The sequence below is a fragment of the Myotis yumanensis genome, unplaced genomic scaffold (assembly GCF_028538775.1).
Source record: "Myotis yumanensis isolate MYYU_CA2020_CCGP unplaced genomic scaffold, mMyoYum1.0.hap1 SCAF_10, whole genome shotgun sequence".
NCBI lineage: Eukaryota > Metazoa > Chordata > Mammalia > Chiroptera > Vespertilionidae > Myotis > Myotis yumanensis.
Genome location: NW_027223761.1, coordinates 4,283,533 through 4,309,905, shown reverse-complemented (window position 1 = coordinate 4,309,905; position 26,373 = coordinate 4,283,533). Strand labels below are relative to the sequence as shown.

General features: G+C 62.9%; 1 protein-coding gene across 2 annotated transcripts in view; it reads left to right on the top strand.

Annotated features, from left to right (window-relative positions):
• The window catches only part of MACROD1 (mono-ADP ribosylhydrolase 1), a 130,082-nt gene that overhangs the window by 98,634 nt on the left and 5,075 nt on the right, over nucleotides 1-26,373 (top strand). For both annotated transcript variants that reach the window (XM_070426421.1, XM_070426422.1), the window contains exon 4: nucleotides 16,671-16,700. In XM_070426421.1, coding sequence (XP_070282522.1) covers nucleotides 16,671-16,700 — 30 coding nt within the window. The remainder of the gene's footprint in view (nucleotides 1-16,670; nucleotides 16,701-26,373) is intronic.

The window sequence follows — 26,373 nt, the reverse complement described above, 5'->3', positions numbered from 1 at the left end:
GGGGAGCCCGGGAGAGGAGCCCCCGGCGTGCGGAGCGCGGCGTCGGGCCCGGGGCGAGGGGCGCGCAGCGGCGCATCTGCCCGGCTCGGGCGCCCGGAGGAGCGGCGGGGGCTGTGCGCGGGGATGCGCCCGGGGCGGGGGCGGGTGCCCGGCGGGGTGAGGGCCAGCAGCGGTGCCTGCGCGAGCGGCGGCGGCGAGCAGGGCGCGGGGAACCAGGCTGGGCGGCCGCCTCTCCCCTCGCGGCGGCGGCGGCGGCGGCGGGGGCCGTGCGTGCAGGCGCGGAGCCGGGAGGGAGGGGAGGGAGGGGAGGAAGCGGTGCGGGGGGCGGGGAAGGCGGGGAGGAGGCGACGGGGGCGGGGGCGCCGCGCTGCGCACTGGCCGGCGGGACCCGGCGCGGGAGGCTGCGCCGCCGCGCGGGGACTCGGGCCCAGCCTGGGAGAACCGGCCTCCGCGTCCTCCTACCCCTGCCCTCTGGCGAAAATGGCTGGGAGGCGGGAGGAGGAGGTTGGGGAGCCGGCCCCCCGGGGCGAGGAGGGAGGTTCCCAAAGCCAGCCTCCAGCGCGGGGGCGAGGGGGGGGGGCAGAAAGGGGCCCTCGCTCTCGCAGCCTGCCCTCACACCCTCCTCTCTGCACCCACTCATTCATTCATCCTTCCAGCCATCTAGCCATTCATTCATTCATCCGTCCACCCATGCATTCATTCACTGGGTTACCCCTTCCTCCCTGCCTGGCGCCCTTCCCCACGGGGACCCCTCACCTGCACTGGCTCTGAGCGCCCAGGCCTCCCTATGCGGTGCCCCCCCCCTCCCCCCACCACCCCCCCATCCCCTCCCAGCCCACAGCTGCCTAAGCGGCCCTGCCAGGTCAGATCCCAGCCCCGCACCCCCCCCACACCTCACCCCCCCCCCAAAGCCGACTGTGACCTTGAGCGTTACTTAACCTCTCCAAGCCTCAGCGTCCTCTGTTGAGAAATGGGAGCATGAGCCACCTGCCTCGGAGGGTTGATGTGAAGGTTGAAGGAGACCTTGACCAGGAGGTGGCTGGGGCAGAGCTGGGCACACATTAGGGACTGGGGAAGTGTCTGCACCTGTTGTGTGGGGTCTGGAGTTGGGGGTGGGCCAAACATCCCTTCTCTCAGCCAGGAGCAGGCCGTGCTCCTGACAATCTCTGGGACACTAGGGGGCTCTTTGTTGAGCCTGAGCCCCATCATCCCATCCTGCCGCCCTTTTCCCTGGAGTTGAGTCCCTGCCTCTGCCTAGAGCTCCCCCTTCCCCTGGTCCCACTGCTTGCAGGTCAACACCCAGACTTCCCACAATCTGGCTGGGACCCCTCTCCCCAGAACCAACCCAGGCCTGTGGGAGGGGAGTCTCGGGTCCCTGGAGGGAGAGATACTGCCCCCCACCCCCACCCGTGCTCCCCCATCCCTTCTGCCCCCGGCCCAGGGCACAGTGAGGCCTTCCCTGCCTGTGGCCGTTACCTCTGTTCTCCTTCCTCACCTCTCCCTTCCCATTCACCTCCCCTTCGTTCCCTTTCTGCTCCCGATTTCTACTCAATTCACCAAACAGCCATTTTTTCCTCCCCAATTTTTTATTTATTGCCCAAACATTATACCAATAAGAAAGGAAAGAAAAATCACCCACAATGCCGCTGCCCTGTGTCGTCAACAGCCCTTATTGCCCCGCGCCCTTCCAGGCCTGTCCGCGCCGTCAGCTGTAATTTTCACAGAGCTGTGCTTTCTGTTCCGCCTGCCCAGACCCCCAGATGGACGCGGGGCCCTCGGGCTCCGTCATCCCTCCCCCGTGGCCCCTGGCATGTTGCTCAGGAATTATGTGTGCGTCTTCCTCCTCGTCCAACTGCATCCTTTCCATCCTGCCGCCCACATCCCAAGCGCAGGGCCGGCCCCGGGCGCACTCGGCCGCGAGGTGGAATGGAGGGTGTGCATGTAGCTCTCGAGGTGGCTCTTCGATATCCAGACATCATCTTCCGAATCGTGGTCTTAATGGCTGCATGATATTCCCTCGAGCTGATGCACCGTAACTCGCTCAGCTGTGCCGGGCGGCTGTGCCCAGTTCACAGAGCATTTGTGGAGGTCGCTGTGGCTGAGCACTCTGGGAGTGAATCAGGGCCTGCTCCATCCAGTCCTGGCAAAGCAGGAAATCCAGCGTGGGGCCTGGGCACCCAGACAGCTGGGGCGCGCTGAAACCGACCTCTTCACCCCCAGGACACCGGGGCTGCGTCAGCTGCCACATGCAGGGCCAGCTTCCCAGGGAGGGGGCCCTGAGCCAGGTCTTGGAGGGTCACGGGGAATGCGCTCTGACCTGACAGAACCTGTGGTTTGGAGAGGAGGAGCTCTTGGTCAGAGTTTGGGGGGAGGGGATGGGGAAGATGAGGGGACTGACAGCAGCCAGGCCAGGTGTGCAGGGCCTTGAACAAGCCTGGGGAGTCTGGCCTTTCTCTCGGAAGGACAGGGTGCCAGGGAGGGAGTGTAAGTACAGCCGGGGCACCGTCAGCTATGACAGGGTCCTCAAACTTTTTAAACAGGGGGCCAGTTCACTGTCCCTCAGACCGTTGGAGGGCCGGACTATAGTTTAAAAAAAAACTATGAACAAATCCCTATGCACACTGCACATATCTTATTTTGAAGTAAAAAAACAAAACGGGAACAAATACAATATTTGTATTTGCATGTGGCCCGCGGGCCGTAGTTTGAGGACCCCTGAGCTATGAGATTCAGAAAGTTACTTGTTCATTCAACAAGCGCTTGCTGAGCGCCCGTGTGCACCAGCACGCAGGGAGGTTGGTGGGGCCCTGGGCCAGGACCTGAGCTCGCCTTCGTCTTCGAGCTGGGCACTCAAGGTGCCCTCAGCCCAGGCGGCAGTCACCGGGGCCACGTGTGGCTTTGACCTGGGGCTGGACAAGCCCAGCTCCCCTGCTCCCGGGGCGGCCGTCACCCGGCGGTGCCCAGCATCTAGGCATGGCCGGCCCTACCCCCGACAGCCAAGGTCACCCAGGCCCTGCCCCCAGCACCTGCCTCCCCATCTGCCTACCCTCTCTGCAGGCCCCCGGCCTGGATTCTGCTCGCCACCTCCCCACTTACCCGCTGGGGACCCCGGCACTGTCCTAGCCTCTAGCCTTGCTGCTCCTCAATTTTCTTATCTCCATGGGCCTCGCAGACATCCTGGGGCTGGTGTGACAGTCCTTGAAGTTCCAAGAGGCAAGTGCACTGTGAAGTGCTGTAAGTGACAACACGGCTCACCGTTAGATTGTTGTCAACCAAGGTGGTGGCCCTGTGTGGGCCTGTGCTGGGTGGGGGGCAGGAGCACCTCATCTCTGCCCTCCAAGATCCCAAGGTCCCCTGGGTCTGGGGATACCTGAGGGGCCCCCAGAGAACCCCCGTCACTGAATACCTGGTCCTCCTGGCTCCCAGACCGTGGCCCCGGGGACGCCCTGGTGCCCCCAGGGAGGTGTCCATGAACCATGGCACGTGGCCTGTGGGCAGGCTGGCTGTGCACACCTGCTGGGCACGCCTGTCAGGCACACCAGCCAGGCATACCAGCCCTCACCAGGACGTCCATCCGAGCAGCTTCCCCCACCCCACCTGACTGACCCTTTCCATCCTGCACCCAGAGGCGGGGATCCTCCCCAGAGCAAGGGTCAGGGCACAGGAGCGGCGGGTGGACCCCAGCGCAGAATCTCTCGGGGAGCAGGGAACTAGACCCCCAGCCCAGGAAGAAGCCCAGAGAAGGAAGTGGACACAGCAGGACCACAGCCAGGCGGGATGAAGCCAGCGACTCCTGAGCTGGGGGCAGTGGGACCACAGACCACAGAAGGATTGGCCTGGGCCGTGGGCCTGGGAAGCTGCTGGCCAGGGAGGGAGCACCCCTGCTTCAGCCGCAGTGCTCCCCCCACCGGCCTCTGGGCACACTCCTGCTCGGGCACTGACACAGGGGTCCCACTTCTCTCCGCCAAGAGGCCCAGCCAACTCCTGCTCACCCCTTAGTCCCGGGCTTAACCATCCTGTCCTCCCTGAACCCCACTTTCCCAAGGAGGCCCCCTTGCTCTCTGCTCCCTCGGGCCTCTCCTCGGCAGCTCTCCGCTCAGGCTGTGATCACATGTGACTTGTGGCTACATTTTCCACCCCCTGGACGACGCTCTAGCATCGCTGAGAGCAGGTGTGGCTGGCACGTTCTCCCCCGCACCCCGCCCCTGTAGTGCAGAAAACAGTGGCGAAGACTGGAACTGACAGAGCCCGTGTTTTGTTGGCGTCCATCTCTCCCAGCACCTCGAGGGCACAGCCAGGCCCCCTGGGTCCCTTCGTGTCCCCAGCGCCTGCCATAGGCCCGTGTGTGGCCAGAGCAGTCAGGCACTGCTGGGCGTTGGAGAGAACAGCCCTGCGTCCAGGTGACAGCTGCTCCCACTGGAACTGCCCTAAGATGGTGTTCCGGCCCGGGCAGGGCAGGGCAGGGCAGAACAGGGCAGGGCGTGGTCTGAGGGGTGTGTGGGTGAGGGGTGACCGGGAGTGAAGCCGGAGAGGTCCAACCCGGGCCTGGGCAGAGGCAGGACTGTGCCCCGGGGGCCAGGGTTCCGAGCCAGCCCCCTCCCTGGCAGGACAGAGACTTGTCTCTGATGGGCCTCCTCTCTGTTGGGAGCCTCCTCTTCTCCCCACAAATGACATCACCGCCCCCCCCCCCCACTCCCATCTCTGCCAGACCCGGGGCTGCCTCTCACTCACTCCTTCCCTCACCCGCTCGCTCCCGGGCCATTATTCCCAGCAGAGCTAATGCTTTCTCTGGGGACTGGCTGTCACTCACCTGGTACACATCCCAAGTTCAGGAACAGAGGCGTGAACTGTGCAGGGGGCAGGCCAGGCGGAGGGGTGGGTGGTGAGCGGCTCCGGGCAGAGGGTGGTGGAGATGGAAGCAGAGGGGAGGCCGCACGTGCAAGCCTGATCAGGAAGGAAGTTGGGAGGACAAAGAGCGGGCACATGCCCAAGATGTTGGGGAGCCGCAGGGCAGGGTCCCCGAGACTGCCCAGCAGGGAGGAGGGAAGGGCAGGGCTGAGGAAGGTGGGGTGGAAGATGCCCGGGTTCTGAGATTGGGGCCTCAGAGACGTCTGCTGGGTCCGGGCCTCCAGTGACACCCCACCCAGCACGGAGCCTCCTCTGACCCCTGCAGACCTTTTTGTCAGGGGTTCAGAACCCCCCATACCACCTTGGGCTCCTCCCCACCCAGGTTCCTGACCAGACAGGGAGGCAGACAGAGAGAAGGGCGCAGGGAGGGTGGGGAGCGTGCGGCCTGCAGAAAGGAGGGGTCTTCTCCCAGCACAGATCTGCAGGCGCAGCCCAGCGCTGGGTGGCTGGGTGGCCGGGTGGCTGGGTCCACTCAGCTCCTGAGTCCTCTCTGCCCTTCCGCCAGCAGCTCCTTCCCCTCAGGGCGGCTGAAGCCACTGTAGACGGGTGGCAAGGGGTCTGCAGATGGGGTGTCCTGAGCCCGGGGTCTCCCTCCTAAGTCCTGGTGGCACAGAGCCGTGGCCCAGGGCTGGGCTTGGGTGGGGTCACTCAAGGCCCCTCACCTGCTGGCACAGGTGCAGCCAGGCCTGTGGGTTCCCAGCTAAGTGCACTGCTGAGACTGGGCGAGAGGAGGCACAGGGGAGGGGGAGGGGGAGGGGGAAGAGGGAGAGGGTGCCAATGGGATGGGGGGGGGGGGGCGGTGTTGCCCAGCAACCACCAAGCTGCTCGCTGTGGCTGCCTAGGAGGGATTCTTAAAGAGCTGAGCAGAAAGGCTGGGCCTTGGAGGGGCTGAGGCAGGGCCTTGCATACCAATGGCTGCTATGGCTGCCTCCTCTCCCCTTCCTCCCCCTCCTCCTCCCCTCCTCCTCCCCCTCCTCACAGCAGAGCCCCAGCTGGGAGGTTGGAAAGACAGAGGAGGGGCACCCAGCCCAGGGGGGACCTGAGGCAGTCAGGGCAGGAGCCAGGCTGGAGCCTGGAAGGGGGTAAGATGGCCGCCCTGAGCCTACAGGGCTGGGGTGCCCCCGGCTCCCAGACCCCAGGGCCAGGGAAGGGGGGAGCTGGGATTCCTCCTCACCCACCTCCCCTGGCCCTTCTGACAGCTCTGCTCCCACCGAAGGATTAACCTGCTCCGCCTCTTCCCGGCTGAGTGACCTCGAATGAGCCCCCTTTCCCCCCCCCCCCCCCCCGCCCGCCCCCAAGTCTTTGGTCCTGAGAGTCCCAGTCAGGTGCGGGAGCCACCAGCGGTCACAGGCGGCCGAGGGGGCAGGCTGGCCAGGCTGGAGGTGGGCAGTGTCCGAGGAAGTCCTCCCTGGGCCTCCCTGAACTCCCTTCCTTCTGTCCCAAAGAGAAGAAGGTGAGTCTGTTTGGTCTCCAGGCAGCACTTCCTGTTCCAACAGGAGGGATCCTGTCCTCGAGGCCTCAATTTCCCATCTGAGCCTGAGGGTCGGGGCCAGTCACGGGCGCCTGCGGGACCCAGGGGGAGCCGCTGGGTTTCTGCATCAGGAAGCTGCCCCCCAGCTCCCTGCAGTGGAGGAAGGAGGGGACCGGAGGGGAGCTCACACGCAAAGTGCTCCTTCCGTTGACCTGATTGGGCCACATCGGAAGCCGGTCCCAGGCCTGATCCAACCTGTCGCCCGCGCTCCTCTGATTGGTCCCTGTGGGTGCAGCACTGCCTCTCTTCCTGGCCCTCCGTCAACCCTGGGCCACCACTACCCCCAGCCCCTGCCCCAGGCCTACCCCCTGCAGTTCCCTGCCCTCAGCTCAGAGATGGTGTTTCTAAAGTGCCAGCCCCACCCTGCTGCTCCCACACCTGCCGTGGCTCCCTCAGGCCTCCGGAGAAGGCTCCAGGCTCCCTGCCCTCAACTCGACCACACTCCCCTCTGCAGAGCCTCCGCTACAGCTCACCCTCCCTGACCCACACAGCTCACGCACCCTCCAGACATGGCAACCAGACGGCCCAAATCAATGTCTGCTGAATGGATGTATGGCACTAAGAGCAGTTCCTCAGTGCCGAACCCGTGTTGGCCTCTGGGTACAAGAATGACCAAAGAAGACCAGGTCCTCTCCCACAGGCTGCCATGCTGGGAGCACATCAGCAAACGAGTCTGAGGATGAGATCATTCAGGACCATGGTGTGGGCTCCAGCAGAAAATACAGTGTGATAAGAGGAACAGGAGGCATTTGGCTGGGTGGTCAAGTGGGGCCTCTCGGAGGAGGTGACTTTTCATTGAGACCTGAAGGATAAGAAGGAGCCTGTCTGGGAAAAGCTGCAGGGAGAGTGTGTCAGGCAGAGGAAGCAGTATGTGCAAAGGCCCTGGGGCATGAAAGAGCAAGACCTATTGGAGGAAGAGAAAGAAGGTGAGGAAACTCGGGGTGGGGGGGGGGGAGCAGAGTATGGGATGTAGCCAGGCATTCATGGAGGGGAATATGGATTTTATTCTAATGTAATCGGAAGCTATTTGAGATTTTTAAGCAGGGAAGTGACATGACTTAATTTATATTTTAAAGCGATCATCTGAACAACCACTTTGGAGAGCAATTTGGCAGAAACTAGTGAAGTAAAAGATGAGCATATCCCACCGCCCAGCAGTCCCACTCCCAGGTGTACACCCGACAGAATTCCCAGCGCATGTGTGCAAGATGCCACTGCAGCTGCGTTTGCAAGAGACAAAACCGGCTCCGCGGCCTGCTGGTCTGTGGGAGGGCAGATGGATGCGTGCGGGGTGGTCCCCGCCCGGAGTATTACACGGCAGTGAAAACGGACCGACTAGAGCAGCACCGGCCGACCCGGTCACCTCCCCAGCGCGGCGGGGGCATGCGGCCGCCCCCGGGAGCTCCACTTTATAGAAATGGAGACATGCAGGCCTCGCTAATGTCCTGCAAGCAGAACCGTCAGAAACATGCAACCTGAATGCAGGGTGGGGTTCCTCTGTATTGGGGTGGGGGGGGCTTCAACTCTTCTGTGATGGTGTATTTGTTGGGCTGGTGGTAGGTCAAGGGGCCGCGTGTGTGTGTGTGTGTGTGTGTGTGTGTGTGTGTGTGAGAGAGAGAAATCAGTAGGAAAGGTTGCTGAGAGGTGAGGGTGAGGGGCAGAGGAAGGGGGGCCCAGGAGAGAGGAGACAGAGGAAGTGAGAAGTGGAGTCCCCACCTGCCTGGCTGTTAGGGGGTCCTCTTTCCTCCTCCAAACCCACGGTTTGTTTTCTGTTCAATCCGCTCCTGGTTTTCAAATGAAGCTCAGAGAAGGCGAGGAGCTGCCTGGGGTCACCCAGCCAGCTGGGGGCGGGGGAGCCTGTGACTTGTCCTTGGGGGTAGTTGGCATTGTCCAGCGGCACTGATCAGAGGGGTCACCCCCTTCTCCGGCCCCTCCCCTCAGGACACGTCCCTCAGCCATCCATCCACTCTCCCTCGGGCTCCAGCCCCTCATTCCTGCGCAGATGGAGTCTGCACCCGGCTGGCTGGGGCCCAAGCCATCTCCTGGTAATTGGGTTTCAGGGATGCTCCTCTCATGGTTATGCTAATGGCGGGACGCTGAGCGCCTGCCCCCGGCTCCTGGGGGAGGGGAGGCCCCCAGCAGCCGGGGCTGGGTCTGCATGGTCTGCATCCGCAGCGCTGCAGCCGGCCCTGGTCCCTTGGAGGTCGGACTACCTGACTCAAACTCTGGCTGGGCCACCTTGGGCAAGTCACTCAGCCTCTCTGAGCCTCTATTTCCTCACCTGTGAAGTGGGGGAATAATATCACCCCCATTAGGCTCTCAGGGGAGGGAACTATGAAATGAGAGACTCCGTCTAAAAGACCTGGCCCAGTGCCTGGCGCAGAGAACTGGCTTGATGAATGTGTTATTAACTGTGTTTGGTTTTTATTTAAAGTCTAAAAGGTCCGACAGGAAAGTGAACAGGGGCTGGTGGGGTCTGAGTGATGAGGGAAGGGTGACTCCCTTTTCTTTTGCTTTTTGCCCATGTGTGTTGTGTTGATGTAGATTACCCATGAATTCCTTGAATAACAAAATACCAACAAGTGGACGGTGACTGTGATGGGGCTTGGAGAGCAGGTGTTGAGGGGCTTGGGGGTCCGAAAGTTTGGGGTCCAGCTTGGGGGCCACTGGCCAGGAGGTTGGGTCTCTAGGGCCCGAGTCCAAGGCACCCAGGCAGGAGGGGACAAGGGAGAGGCCCAGGCCCGCAGGAACCACCACCCACTCACAGGCTTTGAGCTGAAACGGCTGCCTGGCTGGCTTTTGTAGGGAGAGGCCTGGGGTGGGCGCCTGGGCACACCCGGGGGCTAGGGCCGGAGTGAAGGTCCGGGGGAAGCAGAGGAGTCAGGGCCTGGCACAGGGCCAGTGAGAGGGGCGTCCTAGAAGTGGGGGCCCAGCTGGGGACAGCTCCCAACAGCTTTGAGGACTGCAGGGCTTTGCTCCGAGCAGAGCGGGCGGGCGAGGGGCTCAGTCCTGGAGGCAAACAAGCCAAGTCTGAGCAGGGTGCTCAGTGTCCCGGGTTCCAGGTCAGACCCGCAGGCTTCGAACCCTGTCTCCACCACCCCAACCTGTGTGGCCTCGGGCCAGGCACTTACCTGAGCCTCAGTTTCCCCTTCTGTAGAATGGAGCTGCAAGTTCAGCCAAGTCCCCGCGGCTCTCCCTAGGGGGCTGGTGACCAAACGCAGTAAGAAGCTGCTCTTGTTAGGGGACCCCATTGCCCCTGGGACACTCTGTGGGGCCATCACAGTTTTATGGGCATTTTGAACGTCACCACCTAGGCCCCCCGAGAACATCAGTTCACTGACCTACCCACCCCACAGATGAGGAGACTGAGGCGCCAGGAGGCAGAGCCACTGGCTCAAATTCAAGTTCACAGCTGGGGTTTCAGGACCAGGCCCGGCCAAGCACAGGCATCGGCCCCTCCCACTAAGCACTGTGGCCTTGGGCACGTCACTTCACCTCTCTGGGCCTCAGTCTCCCCATCTGTAATAGGACGCGTTCAGGTGAGCAGCAGCGGTGCCGTGTGAAAGCCTGTGGTCGGTGCCCACAGATGGGAGCCCCTTGGCCCCCTCCCCCGTGAGCTCCCCCGAACCTGGGAACTGTGCAGCGACCCTCACACTTTCACGGGAAGCCCCCCCTCAGCGGACAGTGACCTTGGCCTGAGGGGCAGACTCGTCACACAGGTAACTGCCCACAGCGTGAGATGCCTTTGAAGTCTCTTGTTTTACCTTCAAAAGTTCAGCACATTTCACGTTTTATTCACTCGGTGGGGCGTTTCTCATCTAAAACATGTTTTAGACGACTCACCCTCAATAACATGAGGATCCGCCACTGGCCTGGGGGGCAACACACTGACTTCCCAAGAACAAAGCCCAGGCCCCTAAACCTGCCTGTGGAGCTGGGCTGCCAGTCAGCAATCACCACCTCATAGGTACCAGGCACTGGGCCAGGCTCTGGGGTACAGGTGAGCAGTGGGGCCCAGCCCGGGGGAGGCAGGCCAGAACGGGCAGCTGCAGTCAGGACACCTAGGCAGTGGGGGGGGGGGGGTGCCAAAGAGGCTCCCCCTCAGAGAGGTTGGGGAAGGGATCCCCTGGACAGTGCAGAAGCTAGCGGGTCCCCCTCCTGCCCCCATTGCCCTCTGACCTTCTTTCCTACTCGCCCCCTCCTGGATGTACCTCAAACCCGCCAGGCCCACGCCTGCCCCAGGGCCTTTGCACAGGCTGGCTCCCTCCATGCAGCAGTCCCTTGATCCTCCTAGATCAGCCCCGCCGCCCGTCTGCCGCTCTCCTCTCCTTTTACTCCCTTCTCAGCCTCTGGTGCTGACTGATTATCTCTGTTCAGTTTATTCTCCTTCTATTGTTTCCCAACCCGCCCTGGCCGGTGAGCTCTGTGCTGCAGGGCCTTGCCCGGCTGCGTCCCAGAGCCTGGCACAGTGGGCACTGGATGCCGACTGGTCAAATGACAGAAAGCTGAGATCTGGCCTCGCAAAGGAGGGTGGAGGACAGCAGCCAGGCCTGCGGGGGCGGAGGGAGCAGCCCCCAGTTCCGGGAGGCTGGTGGGTGGCCTCTCTGGCATGTGAAGCCGGGACAAGGTGTTTGGAGGAGCAGCGGTCGGAGCATGTGCCAGCAGTGGCCCCCGGAAACACACAGGGGGACTGTGTGGGCTCAAAGTCACTGCTGTCACCACTGTGCCCGCGTGCAGGCCCTCCCTGGCCCGGTGACCGGCTCAGCGCTCTCCTCAGATCACTGAGTCCCCTCTGGCAGCCGCCCGCCCCCGCACATGTCCCTGCCTCCCTGGGTGCTCCCCCACCCGGGGCTGGAAATCTAGTTCCCATCAGAGAAAGGCTCCCACCCGCCTCCCGCCACTGCCCTTGGACCAGCCCTGTGGCCAGCACCCTCCCACCCAGGTCCTGCCTCTGCCAGGCCCCGTGGGTGAGAGCCAGGCAGGGTGGTGGTCCCCGTGCGGCCTCGCCGAGCGACTCAGCACAACCCGTGTACAGCCTGTTCGGTCTGCTCAGTAAACTGTCAGCGGGCACCTGCTGTGCACCGGCTCTGCTGGGAGCTGGGGACACACTGTGGGCGAGACACACGGGCTAAGGGGGGAGGGGGGAGGCACTCACCTGGGAGGGGAAGATGCTGGGGGCAGTGATTCATGACCCAGGGGAGGGCGTAGCCAGGGATGCTCGAGACCCTGGTAGCTGACTCCCAGGCTGGGAGATGGGGAGGCTGTCTGCCAGGCAGCGGTACCAGCCCATGCAAAGGCCCTGGGGCAGGAGGAATGGGGCAAGTTTGAGGACCTGGAGTGTGGCTGAGGGAGAGGTGGAGGGGCGCGGGGAAGCGATGAGGGGTGAGCCGGCGGGCCATAGGCCTGGGAATGCCAGGGATCGGTTCCCTACCCTGAGCGCCCAGGGGCTGTGGGGGGGGGGGGGGGCGGTCAAGGAGCCGCGGGTAAAAGAGGAGACTCACCATCCGCCTGTGGGAGGCCGTGCTCCGTGGACCAGCTCCCTCGTCTGTAAACGGGGCAGTAACGGTGTCTCCCGCACGGGGTGCGCGTGAACGAGCCGTGTGAGCTCGGAGCTGACCTGGCCTCCGCCCAGCCCTCCTGCCGCTGTGGGCCCTTTTTATCTAAAAAAATATTAAAGTTAGATTTGATTACTTTATTGGCATAAAGACAAACATATGAACGTTATACGTGAAAACATCTTCTTCAACCTTAAAGTTCACGTTTTTCTTAAAAGAAATGACAACATTTTCCTGTCTCCCTCAAAGTATTGTGGGCCCAGGACACATGACTGGGCCCTCAAAGTGGGGGCTCTTCCTCTAATGAGGTGCTGGGCGGGGGGGGGGACCACCGGGAGAGGAGGAGGGGCCTCCCTCTGCCCCTCAGCTCCCTCTTCCCATCCCAGCTCCTACAGCCCCTCCGACCCCCTCCCGCTGACCAGGCCCCTCATCCTGAACAGGAAAGTACCGTGATCCGTCCGGCCATGCCCCACCCACATGCCTTTCCTACTCTGAAAGCACAGCCTCCCTCCAGCCTCAGCTCACAGGCCGCCTCCTCCATGAAGCCTGCCAGTCTTCAGGCTGCCCCCGCCCACCCCCCAGGACTGGAGCTCCCCTCCTCCCAGGGAGTGTCTGCTTCATCTCAGTATGCTTGTGGCAGCTGGCACATGGTTGGCACCCAGTTAAACTGTTCTGTGCAGAGAGAGAAGTGGCCCCCGGGGTCTGCCTTGCCCCCGGGTGTCCTCTGCCCTGCAGTGACGGTGGCCTAGCCTTCTCCCTGTCACTGGGCAGTGGCCACCTGCCAGCCCTGAACCAGCTCAGGAGTAGGAGCACAGCCTGGGGAGCGACACCACCCTGCCCACAGGGACAGCAAGTGCTGGGTGGGGAGGGGCTGGGTCCCCCACCCCACCCCGCCCCCAGAGGAGGTGCGCAGGGCCTGAGGGCGTGGAGGGAGCAGGGGTGAATGGGGTTGGGGGTACACTGCATGAGTAGCAGTGGGGGGCGGGGAGGGCAGCAGTGTGTGTGGAGGTGGGGAGTGAGCGCCCCAGGCCCCCAGCCCCTGACCCGCTGGGCCACCATCAGGGGACAGAGGATTTGGTAGCGACTGGCGAGAGGGGTGAGGACTCATTGCCACCCCAAGGTCACAGGCCCAGCACTGAGCTTGGAGCCAGTTACTCAAGGCCAGTGGAGCGCGGCACAGGCACGTCGGCATCCACGGGCAGGGGACGCAGGGGCCTGGGCCACCTGAGCTGCGGGGGGCGGGGGGGGGGGCGGGGGGGGGGGGCAGATGAGCAGAGTTGCTGGCAGTTTCCAGACCTGCACCCCACCCCCAGGGTGCCCCCTCTGTCCCAGGAACCTACACCCCCTGCAAAGCCAGACTAAGACTCATCCCCTCCCTAGGCCCCAGGGGGAGGCCTGGGCCCAGCTCGCCCAGCCCCTCCTGAGCTCACAGAGCCCTGCTTTGCTGGGGCAGGTTGGGTCCCTGGGGCAGGGGCAGGTCGGGAGCCCCGGCTCAGACTGGAATCCAGGGCTCATCCCCACACCACTCGGCTGGCGGCTCAGCCATCACCAGGCTCAGGGAGAAGGTGTCAGGAACCTTCAGGCTCAGGGAGGGAACAGGGGTGAAGGAAATGGGTGCCAACAACCAACTGTCCTGTTCCAGCCCCTTCCCCACTCCCCACTCACTCTGCGAGCCTCCTTTCCTCACCTGAGAAATGGGCTGATCCCCGTGGTGATTGGAGCCTGAAGCCAAACTGAGGGCATGAAGGGCGGCCAGCGGAAGGGGCAGGAGCTGGAGACGCAAGGCCGGCGTCGGGTTGGGGAGGTGGGGGAGAGCCAGCCCTGGCCTGGGAGCAGGAAGGCCTGGGACCACCTGCTTCCGGTGGGAGGCTGGGTGGCACACCCAAGGGGTGCCTGTTGGTATCTTTGGCACTGCTCCCCCTTTGTCAGCACCCTCCCCAAACCCCCAGGCCATTTGCCCGGGGATCCGGCCCAGCTGAGACCTTGGTCAGCCTGTGGGCGTTCCGGGTGGCCAGGCGGCCAGGTACCTGGGACAGAGCCAGACGCGGGCCAGGGCGAGAGCAGGGGAGGACCGCAGGGTCGCTGCCCTTCCCCCGAGTCCCCACCGTGAACTGAGTGTGGTGGGCTGGGCAAGGGCCCTGCAGGCCAGCCTCCTAGGACCCCTGCTGAGCTGGGACAGGCCGGTGACCAGTCCTCTGTGCAACCCAAGTCGGCCCCACCTGTGGCAGGTAATGCCACCTGGCGGCCCGCCCCCGGCTCAGCCTGGGGAAAGCCTTCCTCTGGCCCAGGCCCGCCTCCTCGGCCCCTGGATACTCCTGGCCCGGTGGACATCAGTCACCCCAGTTCCCTCTCCTGGGCAGGGTCGCACAAGGTGGGGTTGGCATCGCCTTCCGACAGAGGCCCGCAGAGCGGCAGGTCGGTGCCCCCTCCCCTCCTGCCCCTTCAAGGCTCCCTGCCAACCCATTTGGCACCGAGCCCTCAGAGCGGGAGCCAGCTCATTTGCAGCCGGTGTTAATTAAGAGAGAGAGGTGATGTGGGAGGTGGGGAAGGACCACGGAGGGCAGCTTCCGACAGCCGCCAGGACTGCCCTGAGGACCTAGGGCGCTGGGAGCTGGACCCCCTGGACCCGAGATGCCCCTGCTGGCTCTGGGACAGGGCTGTCCCGATGCCCACCCCCCCAGCTCTGCACTCAGACCTGGCGGGGTGGGGGCGGGCCTCCTGTGCGCTCTGCCGTGATGTGGAGGAGGCAAGCCCGGGCCCTGGCCATGGGAGGGCTGTCTGCCCGGGGGTTAGCCCACTTTACGGCTTGGCTTTGGAGTCACACAGACCCACTTGCGATCCTGCTACCTCCACGCGCAACACAACCCTGGGGCCTCGGCTTCCGTGTCTATAAAATGGAGACAACAGCTCTTTCCTGTGGCTTCCCTGTGAGTGAACAGGCCTGTGTGCAGCCTCGCCGGTGCCTGGCAAACAGCCCACACGCTGTCACCGAACGCGCCTTCCTGGGGCAGAGGCCGCATCCAGGGCCGGTGGGGCCCAGCCCCTCAGCCGCCTGCCTGTCCGCCTGGGGTCCCGTCGGCCCCCCTCGTGCTCCCCCTGGGGTCCGGCCCCAGCTGCCTCGCCGCCTCCGAGCTCCCCGTGGCCCGCTGGCCCTGCTCGGGGAGCGCCAGTCGCTCCTCGCCGCTCCATCTTAATTAGCTGCTTGTATTAATCTGGCAAGTAACGTGGCAACTTGCAGCCCTGGGTTTTCAGGCTGCGGAATTAATTATTCCCCAAGCGGAGCGCTGTCAGCTCCGGGAGACCAGCCACTCGGAGCCGCCGACACCACTTAGCCGCGTCCGCAGCTTCCGCGTGGCACCCGCCGCCGCGGTGGCCGGAAATGGGCCGCTCCTGGCCCGGCTCTGCTTCGTGTCCCCGCACGCAGAGGGGCTGCGACACGGGGGAGGCAGGGCGCCCGGGCGGTGCAGGAGCTGAAGGCCCTGCCTGGAGCCAGGGCTCCTGCGGCCCAGGGGCCGGGGCACAGCTGCTCTCCCACCTGGGCAGCACCTGGGCCGGGGCACAGCGGCCCTGACTGGCACCCGCAGCCAACACAGGTGCGCCGTGCGGCCGGAGCTGGAGCCCTGCTGGGGGCGGGGGGCAGGGGGGTGCTGACCTGAGCAGCCCGACGTCGGCAGAGGCTGCCTGCTTCACTTTGCCCCCTTCGGCCAGCGGAGGGTGGGAGGGCAGCCAGCCAGGCAGAGCGAGGTGGACAGGGCAGCCGCAGCGGCTGGCAGTCCCGCTCTGGTCGAGGGAGGGGCCAGGGTGGGAGCTCCTTTGTTTCACATCAACCCTGGAAGGTGGCCTATTCTCCCTGGGGAAACTGAGGCACAGGGGCCAGGGGCTCGAGTCACCCATCTGCTGACCCGGCTTTGGGTCCAGGCCCAGTGCTCCGGGCCCTCATGTCATCCACCATCTCATGTTCTGCCCCCCACACACTCATCACTACCACGGCTGCGACCCTAGTGTCCCAGGGCTTCCGGCCTGTGACCCTCAGTAGCCCTCTTTGTCCACATCCCTACCCCAGCCCGGCAAGACGGGCCTCCAGAGACACTGTGGGCGAGTGAATGAGTGAGTGAGTGAATGAGTGAGTCAGTGAGTGAGTGAATGAGTGAATGACTGAGTGAATGAGTGAGTGAGTGAATGAGTGAGTGAATGAGTGAGTGAATGAATGAGTGAATGAGTGAGTGAGTGAATGAGTGAATGAATGAGTGAATGAATGAATGAGTGAATGACTGAGTGAATGAGTGAACGAACGCAGTGGACACTCCTGGCCGCAGGTCGTCTGCCATTCCAGACCCCACGTGCAGCTGCTTCAGGGTGAGCGGGCAGGACCCTGGCGGCTCCCGGCCCTCCCTCACCGCCATGCAAACCCAGGCCCACAAGGCCTCCGGGGAGAGGAGTCCCAGCCCCTTCACCTCCCCTCACCTGCCTGCCTCGGAGGAGACTGTGCCCAGAGTCTGAGGGCCCAGCTGGCAGCCCCATCTCCACCTCCACACGGCCTGCCCACCAGCCCGCCCCACCTGACCCCCCCACCTGACCACCCCACCAGCCCACCCCACCTGACCGCCCCACCTGACCGCCCCACCTGACCAACCCACCTGACCGCCCCACCTGACCGCCTTTTCTGTCTCTTGCAGCCAACAGCTCCCTGCTCGGAGGCGGCGGTGGTGAGTGACCTGCGACCCTTCCTACGGTCTGAGGGTGTGTGGGGGGGTCAGGGGGTAGGGGGAGATGATACTCCCTCCTCGGCTGCTTCTCTCCCTGGGGCCCCCGCCCCTGTGCTGGCTGCTGCCGCAGCCTTCCCGTGGCCCCACAGTGCCCCCCGTCTCCGTCTGCCCCTTCCCTGCCCCTCCCTCCCTCTCGGCCTTGTCTGGCTGCCATCACTGTAGACAAAGCCAGACGCCTGTGGCAGGCCGGGTCCCTCACTGCTGGGCGGCCTGGGCAGGTCCCCACCCTCTGAACAGAGGCCTCCTCTGTGACTGGGAGGAGGGGGGCATGTGAGGTTTGAAAGGGCCAGGGACTGGGGGCCGCAGGGGAGGTGGGGAGAGCCCAGCCCTGCCTTTGACCCTTTGGCCTCAGTTTCCCAGGGCGAGGGGAAAATTACGGTCTGTGCTCTGCTCCCAAACCTTGAAAGGTGACTCCACAGCCAGGCCAAGGTCTGGAAAGCCAGGGAGAGCCCTGCCCACTGTGGGGGGGCAGCCTGGAGAGAGACTGTTCACACGTGGGAACGCCCACCAGGAGGCGGGGTCCCGGCAGGGCCAGGTGGGCAGCCCGAGGTCAGGGCGGGCTCTGCAGCCAGGCCAAGGTCAGCAGGTGCCGCGGGCCAGGCCCTTTGCCCAGGGCCCGACTCCTCAGCCAGCTGTGCCCGGCTGCCCCCAGCCCCTCGCCCCCGCCCCGCGCTGGCTGGGCTGCCGCCGTAGCGCAGGCAGCGGGATGATTGGCGAGGCCGGGGGCAGGGGTTAATGCGCCGCTGGATAAATCCCGGGGGCTGTGTTTACGGCAGTGGTGGCGGGGCCCAGGCCAGGTTTTAAAAGGGGGGAAATAAAAGGGGCAGCGAAGGTCAGGATGAATAAGAGCAGCGCTAAGAGCTGTGGGTGCCCAGCCAGGACGCGGGGCTGTTTGTGGCGGATGTTTTCCCTCCGCCCCCCGCTTCTCCTCCGCTGTCCCTGTGGAGGTCACTGCTCCCCTGGAGGCCTCACAGAATGAGGGGCTTCGCTGGAGGCGGGGGTGCAGACAGGCCCCCTGGGACCCTCTTCCGAAGCCGGTCCTTTTGGAGGACCCTGAGGCCCTGCTCTGCCCACAGCCACCCCTCCCCGTCTGTTCACCCATCACCCAATGACTGAGCACCTACTGTGTGCTGGGCCCTGACCTGGGTGCCAGGACAGACCCACTGGGCACCAGAGGGGCTTGGTCCCTGCCCTCCCAGGGCTCACAGTCCAGAGGAGAGCACCCACCATTACACAGGGTGGCCGGGGGGGCGGGGGGCAGCACTCGCAGGCACGGGGGGGGGACTCAGCCAGGAGCAGTGTCCAGGCTTGGGCATCAGGGCGGCTCCTGGAAGGAGGTGGTGCCTATGGTAGGAGAGAGCTGGGGGAGAGCAGTGGGAAGGGTGTCCTGGGCAAAGGGACCAGCAGGTAAACCCTGAGTGAGGGAGAGCATGGGGGTTGGGGGAAGCTCGGAAGATGGGACACCAGAGCCAGGAGGAGGCGGGGGCGGGAGACCCCATGAGGGGCTGGAGTTTTAGCCTTTCCGTGTCCAAAGACAAGGACCTCAAAAAGGTGTGGGCCTTCTAAATCCTACGTCAGGCCACACCCCTCTTCTGCTCAACACTCTGCCAGGGCTCTCCCCTCCCTCAGAGCCATGGTCCCCAGCTCCCCAGACACCGCCCAGGCTCCCCACCACCCGGCCTGGCCCTTCCCCACTCAGCGCCTGCCACACCGGCCATCCTTCCTGGAACTGGCTGGCCCGCTCCTGCCCCAGGGCCTTTGCACTGGCTGAGCCCTCTGCCCAGAATGCTCCTTCATATAGCCACGTGGCTGCCCCCTTCCCCTCTTACACGCCTCACACGCCACTTCTCCCCGGCCGCCCTCACCCGTAAGTGAAATTGCAGCTGCCTGCCCTGCCCTGCCCTGCCTCCCGGGCCCCTCAACTGCTCTAGGTTTTCTTCTCCTAGGGGCACCTCTCCCTCACCTGCCAAGCAAGCTCCCTGTTTATTGTGCTCATTGTTTATTGTCTGTCTGCCCGAGAGCAGAAGCTCGGAAGGCACCACTATCTCCAGCGCCCGCAGCGGCTCTGCCCGCCCACAGAGCAGGGGCTCAGTAAATGGTGTGAGCGAACGACCTGCAGTGAAGGCAGGGATGGCCTTACAGCCCGTCGGGGGCAGGGGGAGCCACTGAGGTTTCAGGCCCGGCAGGGTGTGGCTCATAGACGGCCTGGTGGCCTCGCTCTGGGAGGTCAGAGGGCACCTGCTCTGGCCAGACTAAGGAGGGAGGCACCTTGGGGTCCCTCTAACTCCCCTTCCTGAGTCACTGAGGGTGAGAGGAGGCCACAGCAGCCCCAGTGCGGCCTGACTGACGCAAGATGGATGGGGTGAGCCGGGGCGCGGGAGGAAGTGGGCCCGGAGTCCAGCCTTTTAGCGCCGGCTGAGATTTATGGAGCCGCCGCAAGGACTTGCTGGGGCTGTCACTCCGCTAATGTGATTGGAACAGGTGGAGGCGGGAGGGAGGGGACCGAGGGAGGGGTGAGGCGGGAGCTGGTGGGGCCTGACACCCGCCTGGGGCTGGAAGGGAGAGGCCCCGTGTCCCGGGACATCTCTGCCTTCACGTCTGTGCCCTGTGCCCTGACCACCCTGGTCTGGTCGGGTCCACCAGCCTTAGCCCACCCGGGAGGAGCAGCCTGCGCTGGGGGCCGGGGTCCCTGCCTGACTCCGCCCAGATGGACCCCAGCCTCCCCATGGGGTCCCCTGAAGTTCCCACCATGAGGGGTTCAGGCCTCTACCCACTCCCGACTCTCCTGTTACCACCCATTTATCTACCCACCCACCCACCCACCCATCCATCTCCCATCACCACCCACCCACCTACCCAGCTGTCCATCCATCTACCCACCTTCCTCCCATCACCACCCACCCACCTACCCAGCCGCCCAGGCACCTACCAGCAGGAGTCCCCTTGGCTGCCCCGGCCACGGTTTAGAATGGCCCAGCCCACGCCCTCCTCCCACCTGCTCTGTGCCTCCCCCGCAGCACTGACCCCCTCGTGGACTCAGTGTCATGTTTGTTCTCTTGCCTGTGTCCCCACTGGAACGCACCTTCCCCAGGAGCAGGGTTCTGGGGATCTTGTGGGGCAGTTAGCGGCACACTCTGTGCTGGGTGCTGCCCTCGGAGGTGGGACCCAGATCTCCTGCCCCCGGTGCCCGGCCAGCCCTGCAGAGAGGGACAGCGGAATGAGCCAGCGGGGCTGGGCAGCCATCAGCCCGGAGGGGGCCCTCTAAGGGAACGGAGCCTGGCCTGCGGAGCTGTGGTGCAGCAGCCCACAGTGTCTACTGCTGGACGCGGTGATTCCGAGTGGAGAGGATGCGGCCTCTGGGGAAGGGAGCCTGCTGGGCACCCCAACCTCAGGGAAAGCCCCCAGGGGGTGCTGGGGCCAAAAGACTCCCCCCCTCCCCCAGGGTCCAGGCTCCCCCGACCAGGCCCCAGGGCTATGCTAGGTTGTGTAGCTTCAACGCCAGCTGGTTCTGGCAACAGTGAGTCTTGGGAAGCCCCCTACTCCCCTTCCCAGGGCTCTTTCTTTCTGAGGGTGTGTTTGGGGACTGGGGGTGGGGCTCAGGACTCGGTTCTGCCCCCAAAGAGACCCATTTTGGTAGAAGGCTTCCCAGCAGAGGGGACATCTGACTTGGGCCCTAACGGCTGAACAGGAGCTCAACAGGGACAGAAGGCGGAGAGGCCCACCAGGTAGAGGGCCGAGTCTTGGGCAGCCACCCAGCCTCCCAGCCTAACCCTTCGCCTGGAGACTGCCGGCCCTCGCCCGCTCTCCCTCCTCCCGCCTCCCGCCTCCCTCCTCCCTCCCAGAGAGCCTTTTACTGTCTCGATAAAAAAAAATATTTTTAAACACTCTCTTATTGTATGGTAAGAAGGGAGGCGGGCCCTAAATCAGGGAGGGAATCGACAGGGCCCTGACGCGTGTCTCTCCTGTTTATTAGGACTGAAATGTTTACTTGGCGATAAGGAGCCGGCTTTCTCGCGGAGATTTGTGCGCGCTTTTTCAATTACCCCTCGTCTTTCTCTGCCACTTTTGCACTAAAGGGATAATAAATGTATCGGAGCGTTTCAATTATTCATCTAAATCATGACTGCGCCTGCCACGGCCCAGCCTCAGTGACAGATTAATTCGGGGCGCCTTCCTCTGCTGGCATGGCCGCCATCTCCGCACCCGCCTGGCAGTGCCCCCGGAGCTGGCTGGGCTGCAGTCGGTAGGTCCCTGGCAGGGCAGGTGGGCAGAGCGGGATGGAGCCCCCACCCATTCCCCACACACACACACTGCCAACGATCCCCCTTGCTTTGGGGTCCGCGGCCCACCGCACCCGCAGGAGCCAGCGCTTGCGCCCTCCCGCCCGCTCAGCTCTGAGCAGCTCCCCGCGCCCACGTGGCCGGTCCCCGTGTGTGTTCCCTGCACCCCGGTGCCCAGGCATGTCACAGACCAGAGAAGCCCGGGTGGCCGGGGCCTTGGCACCTGCTGCTGCTGTGCCTGAGGCCTCCTCTGCCCCCCCCTCCCCGCCTCTGCCACCCTCCCAGCCTTCCTCCTCATCATCTGTCACGCCAGCCTCAGCCCCTCCCCGTCTGAGGCCTGTGCGCTCCTGGCAGTTCTCGGCGGCGCTGGGACACGCACAGGCCCTGTCCCTCGTGGCCGCATCTGCCACCTTCATCATCAGACTCCATTTGTGTGGTGACTTAGGTACCAACTGCTCCCGTCCGACCACCCCGAGGGGCACGCACAGCGCCTGTCTGTCCACCTCCCGGCGGAAAGTAGGTGCTCCCTGCAGCCCTGTGTGCGGACTGGCTGTGCCCAGGCCCGCGACCCCCCCCCCAGGCGCCTGTGTGCCCGCGTGCCCACATCCCTCCCGCACCACGGCGCTCCCTCACCACCTGGCCCATCCTCTCTCTCTGGCACAGGCACCAGGCAGGCGTGATCCTGGGGGGGAGGTGCCATTTCTTTCCCTCTCTGGTCTCTCACCCACCCCTCCCCCTCCCTCCTTCCTGCGCTCAGCCTCTCTGCCTCCTGGGCTCTGCCTGCCCCTTGTCTCTGCTCCCTCGCTGGGGTCTGTCTCCCTCTCTACTGCTTTCTCTCCAGCACGTGCCCTCTCCCCATGTCTCATTCTCTCTTGCTCCCTCTTCTTTTCTCTCTCCTGCTCTCCTCTGTTCATAGACAGTCAGGCCCCGGAGGATCAGCGAGGCCTCTATGTATTCTGCCCCGTGCACTTGCCATCCCAGCACCCCTGCCCGGCGGCACTATCTCCCATCGCCTGGTGCCACCAACCTGCAGTTGCTTCCCAGGCCCGGGGCTCTGACGAGCTGAGCCCGGCACAGGGGGCCTCGAGACCGACTGGGCTCTGTGGGGGAGGCGGGGGGCTGGGCTCAGAGGAAGCACCACTGTGTGCCAGGCTCCAGGCAGGGCATGGGCCGGCCAGCACCCTCTAACCTAGAGTGGGGCTGGGCTGGGCTGCAGGGAAGGGCACCTGGGATGAGGGAACAGCAAAGGGGCCCGGAGGACTGACTCTCAGACCGCGCCCCTTCCCTGCTCAAAACTTCTCACCTCGATGGGATCAATCCCAGGTGCCTGCCCTGCCCCCCAGCCCCTGCTGCCCAGCTGGCCTTCTGCCTGGACCCTCCTTCTCTGACCTTCCAGAAGCCAGTTCTTACCACTGTCTCATCTGTTAAGGTCTCCCTCCTCGGAGAGGCCTTCCCAAGCACAAAACAGCACACACACCCTCCCGCCCCCCCCCCTTCCCCTTCCCTCCCCCCTCCCTTCGGCCACTCTGTTGTCACAGGTGGTATAAGAGCTGTGCTTCCCGGCCTCGCATAGGGCGTTCCCCTAGGCCCCTCCCCACTGCTGAGGGCCCATGGGAGCCACGCGGGAGGCCAGTACTCATCTCGGGTGGAGGCTGGAGGGGCCCCAGCCTTACTCTAGTTGAGGATTTTATTTCGTGGACCCTGGGAGCAGCGAGGGAAGATTATGAGCCGGGGAGTGACTCCCCAAGTAAAGGCCCCACCTCCGTGCCCCCCCCGCCCCCCCCCGCGTGAATGCAGGGCCTTGCTGAGCCCCTCCCTGCAGAATCTCGCCTCCCCTCACCTGGATGCTATGGGCTCCACCATTAGCTTCCCCATTCTTCAGATGAGGAAACCGAGGCACCGAGACCCCCAGGTGACCTGTGCTCCTCACCCCCTCTCAGCAGTGGGCCCTCGCTGGGTAGGAGGACCAAGGGGACTCTGTCCGCAGAGGGGGCTCTAGCACAGGCTGGTGGGCCCCCGGCCTCCCCCAGCAGGCAAGATGCCACCAGCCCCGCATGCAGCTGCCGGGTGGGGGGTTTAATCACGGGAGTGATTTCTGCATGATGAACGAGGCGCTGCCGTTGTGTACATAATGAAGCCCTAATGTTTTCAAATCCCCATTTAAGGAGCTGATCTCACCCCATAATGAATTTCAGATCACATCGCAGCGCTGTCGTCCATCCATCTCCTCCCCGGGGCGCCCACCCGCCCTGCAGCACGAGGGTGGGGCCTGGCGCGTGTAAGCTCTGCGCCCACAGTGGGCCAATGGGCCGGGCCCAAGCCTAGCACAGAGCTGGGGGCTGGTGTGGGTGTTGTTGTTGTTGTTGTTTGTTTGTTTTGTTTTAATCTTTATTGTTGAGAGTATTACAGATGCCCCCTCTCCCCCCCATTTCCCCCTCCACCTGGTTCCCAACTGGCCCCAGGCCTTCACCACCCTATTGTCTGTGTCCATAGGTAAGATCTTTGGTTAATCTTCCTACACACCCCCTTCCCTCTGACATTCATCAGTTTCATGTGTCCATGCCTCTGATCCTATTTTATTCACCAGTTTATTTTGTTCATTAGATTTCTTGTTTATTTTTAGATTCAATTGTTGATAGATATGTATTTGTTGCCATTTTATTGTTCATATTTTTTATCCTTCCTCCTCCTCCTTCTTCTTTCTCTTTTTAAATAATACCCTTCAACATTTCATGTGATACTGGGTTGGTGATGATGGACTCCTTTAGCTTTTTCTTATCTGTGCAGCTCTTTATCTGACCCTCAATTCTAAATGAGAGCTTTGCTGGGTAGAGTAATCTTGGTTGTAGGTTCTTGCTATTCATCACTTTGAATATTTCTTGCCACTCCCTTCTGGCCTGCAAAGTTTCTGTTGAGAAATCAGCTGACAGTGGTATGGAGACTCCCTTTTAGGTAACTAACTGCTTTTCTCTTGTTGCTTTTAAGATTCTTTGTCTTTAGCCCTTGGCATTTTATGATGTGGGCCTCTTAGGGTTCCTCTTGTTTGGGGTTCTCTGTGCCTCCTGGACTTGTAAGTCTATTTCATTCACCAGGTAGGGGAAGTTTCCTGTCATTATTTCTTCAAATAGTTTCAATATCTTGCTCTCTCTCATCTCCTTCTGGCACCCCCATAATGGGAATGTTGGTATGCTTGAAGTTGTCCCAGAGGCTCCTTACACAATCTTCATATTTTTGGATTTTTTTTCTCTTTTAATTGGGTGTTTTATGCTTCTTCATATTCCACATTGCTGATTTGATTCTCTAAATTATCCTTTATTTCAGTCAGTGTATGCTTAATGTCTGACTCTTTGACTTTCCACTAAGATCCTTGAAAGTCTCATGAAGCTGTCTACCAGGTTCACCGGCTCTAGGGCCTCCAGGGAGATGAAAAGCCAGCCACTGCCTGGGGCCGCTCGGCAGGAGCTACTTGTATTGGGCTTGGAGGTGTCCAGGCGAGGCCCAGCTGTGAAGCAAGGCAGGCTTGTGTTAGTGCAGGATCTTGGGCCTATTATTGATAGGTTTGGGGCATGTTGAGCCAGCTGCATCTTGTTAAGAAATTTTAGCTAAGTCTGAAGCCTGAGCCAGGACTGGCCTTCTACATGCAAAAGCAGCTGCAAACAGGTTGGGTGGAGCTGCAAAATGGATGGGGCGGAGTCTCAGGGAATCACCAGGGCAGAACAAACAGAAATGGCTGCCAGTCAGCCCTGCAACCGGGGAGGTTCCAGCATAGGAACAATGACCCCTGCGAGCACCTCCATCTGGGAGAAAGCCACTGAGTTCTTGCCCCGATGCCAGACAATCCAGTTCTTCCTCGTATGTGTCTGGGTCCCCCAGAGTCTCACCCTGGCTGGAACTCAGAGCAAGCAGGACCTTATAAGTTCAGTTCATGTGCCGGCTCTTTAAAAGGAGCAGCTGGGGCTCCAGCAGCCTCTGTGTCACTCAGCCCCAATCCCCGCTGGTTTTACAGCCTACAGTTATGGGGACTTCTCTTCCCAGCTCTGGGAGCCTGGGCTGAGGCTGGGACCCCTTGCAGAGACAATCTCCCTCCCGATTAAAAACACGTCACAGGTGGGTGCTGGACCCGCCCATTCCCTGCCTCCGCCACTCCTACTAGTCTCAACCTGCTTTCTTCTTTACGTCTCTAGTTGTAGGACTTCCATTCAGCCAGCGTTCAGGTGGTTCTGGATGATGGTTGTTCTGTATTTTAGTTGTAATTCTGATGTGGTTGTGGGAGGCGGCCAGTATGGCGTTTACCTGCGCCACCATCTTGGTTATCCCTGGTGTGGGTTTGTTGAATGAATGAGTGAGCAGGAGGGCGTGGGCAGAAGCACAAAATCAGTTCTGGCACTAGGGCATCACGTGGGTGTGGCCCCCAAGGCTCAGTCAGGGCTGGGAGGGAAACAGAGATGGAGCACGCAGGGTGGGGCCAGGAGAGAGGGCACAGGGCCCGTGGGTGGGTCGTTTATCCAGGCTTTGTGGCTGGGCCTGCCCTCAGCAGGGTCAGAGGCCTGGGGGTGCAGCAGCTCAGGCTTCGGCCCTTGACCCAGCTGGTGCCCTCTCAGGGACTCAGTTTCCACATCTGCCCAGCACTGGCATTTGGTGTTCGTGTAGGTGGCTAGGGCCTGGCCAGCACCAAGGTGGCTGGAGTGGGCTCGCCTTAGGCTGGGCACCCCTATGCCTGGGTGGGGAGTGGTCTCTAGGGCCCAGACCCAGGTGCCTGCCTGGGCTCTTGAGGCACAGCCTACCCCCAGCCCCTCAGGCCTCAAGCTCACTCCAGGGCTTTCTCAGGGAAATCCAAGCCCCAGCCACTCATCCAGTCCCTCCGGTGAAAGAGGCCTCAGAGCGTGAACGGCACAGTAGTCTCCTGTTTACAGAGTCTGTGACTGGGCCTCAGTGTCCCCATCTGTAAAATGGGATGACAGGGTGATAAAGTGCAGGGCACTTTGGTGCATTCTCTCACTGAACACTCAGGCCAACCCTGGAGAGAGGTGCTGTCACTGACCTTGTGCAGATGAGGAAACTGAGGCACGGAGATGAAGGGATGCAGCAAGGGTGGAGGAGCTGGGGGAGGGACTTGGGTCTCACTGAGCTGGGTCAGCCCCGCTCTCACAGCCCCAGCTCAGTTCAGAGACTCTGAGACATCCCCCCCCACAGGTGGCCCCCAGGCCCAGCCTCTCCCTTCCTGCCCTGGGGCTGACAGGAGGCGGGGCAGAGCAGGGCGGGCTGCAGGCAAGGCCACACCCACGTGGCCATGGCGGAGAGCGTGGCTTTGCCTCCAGGAGCCTTCGGTCCCT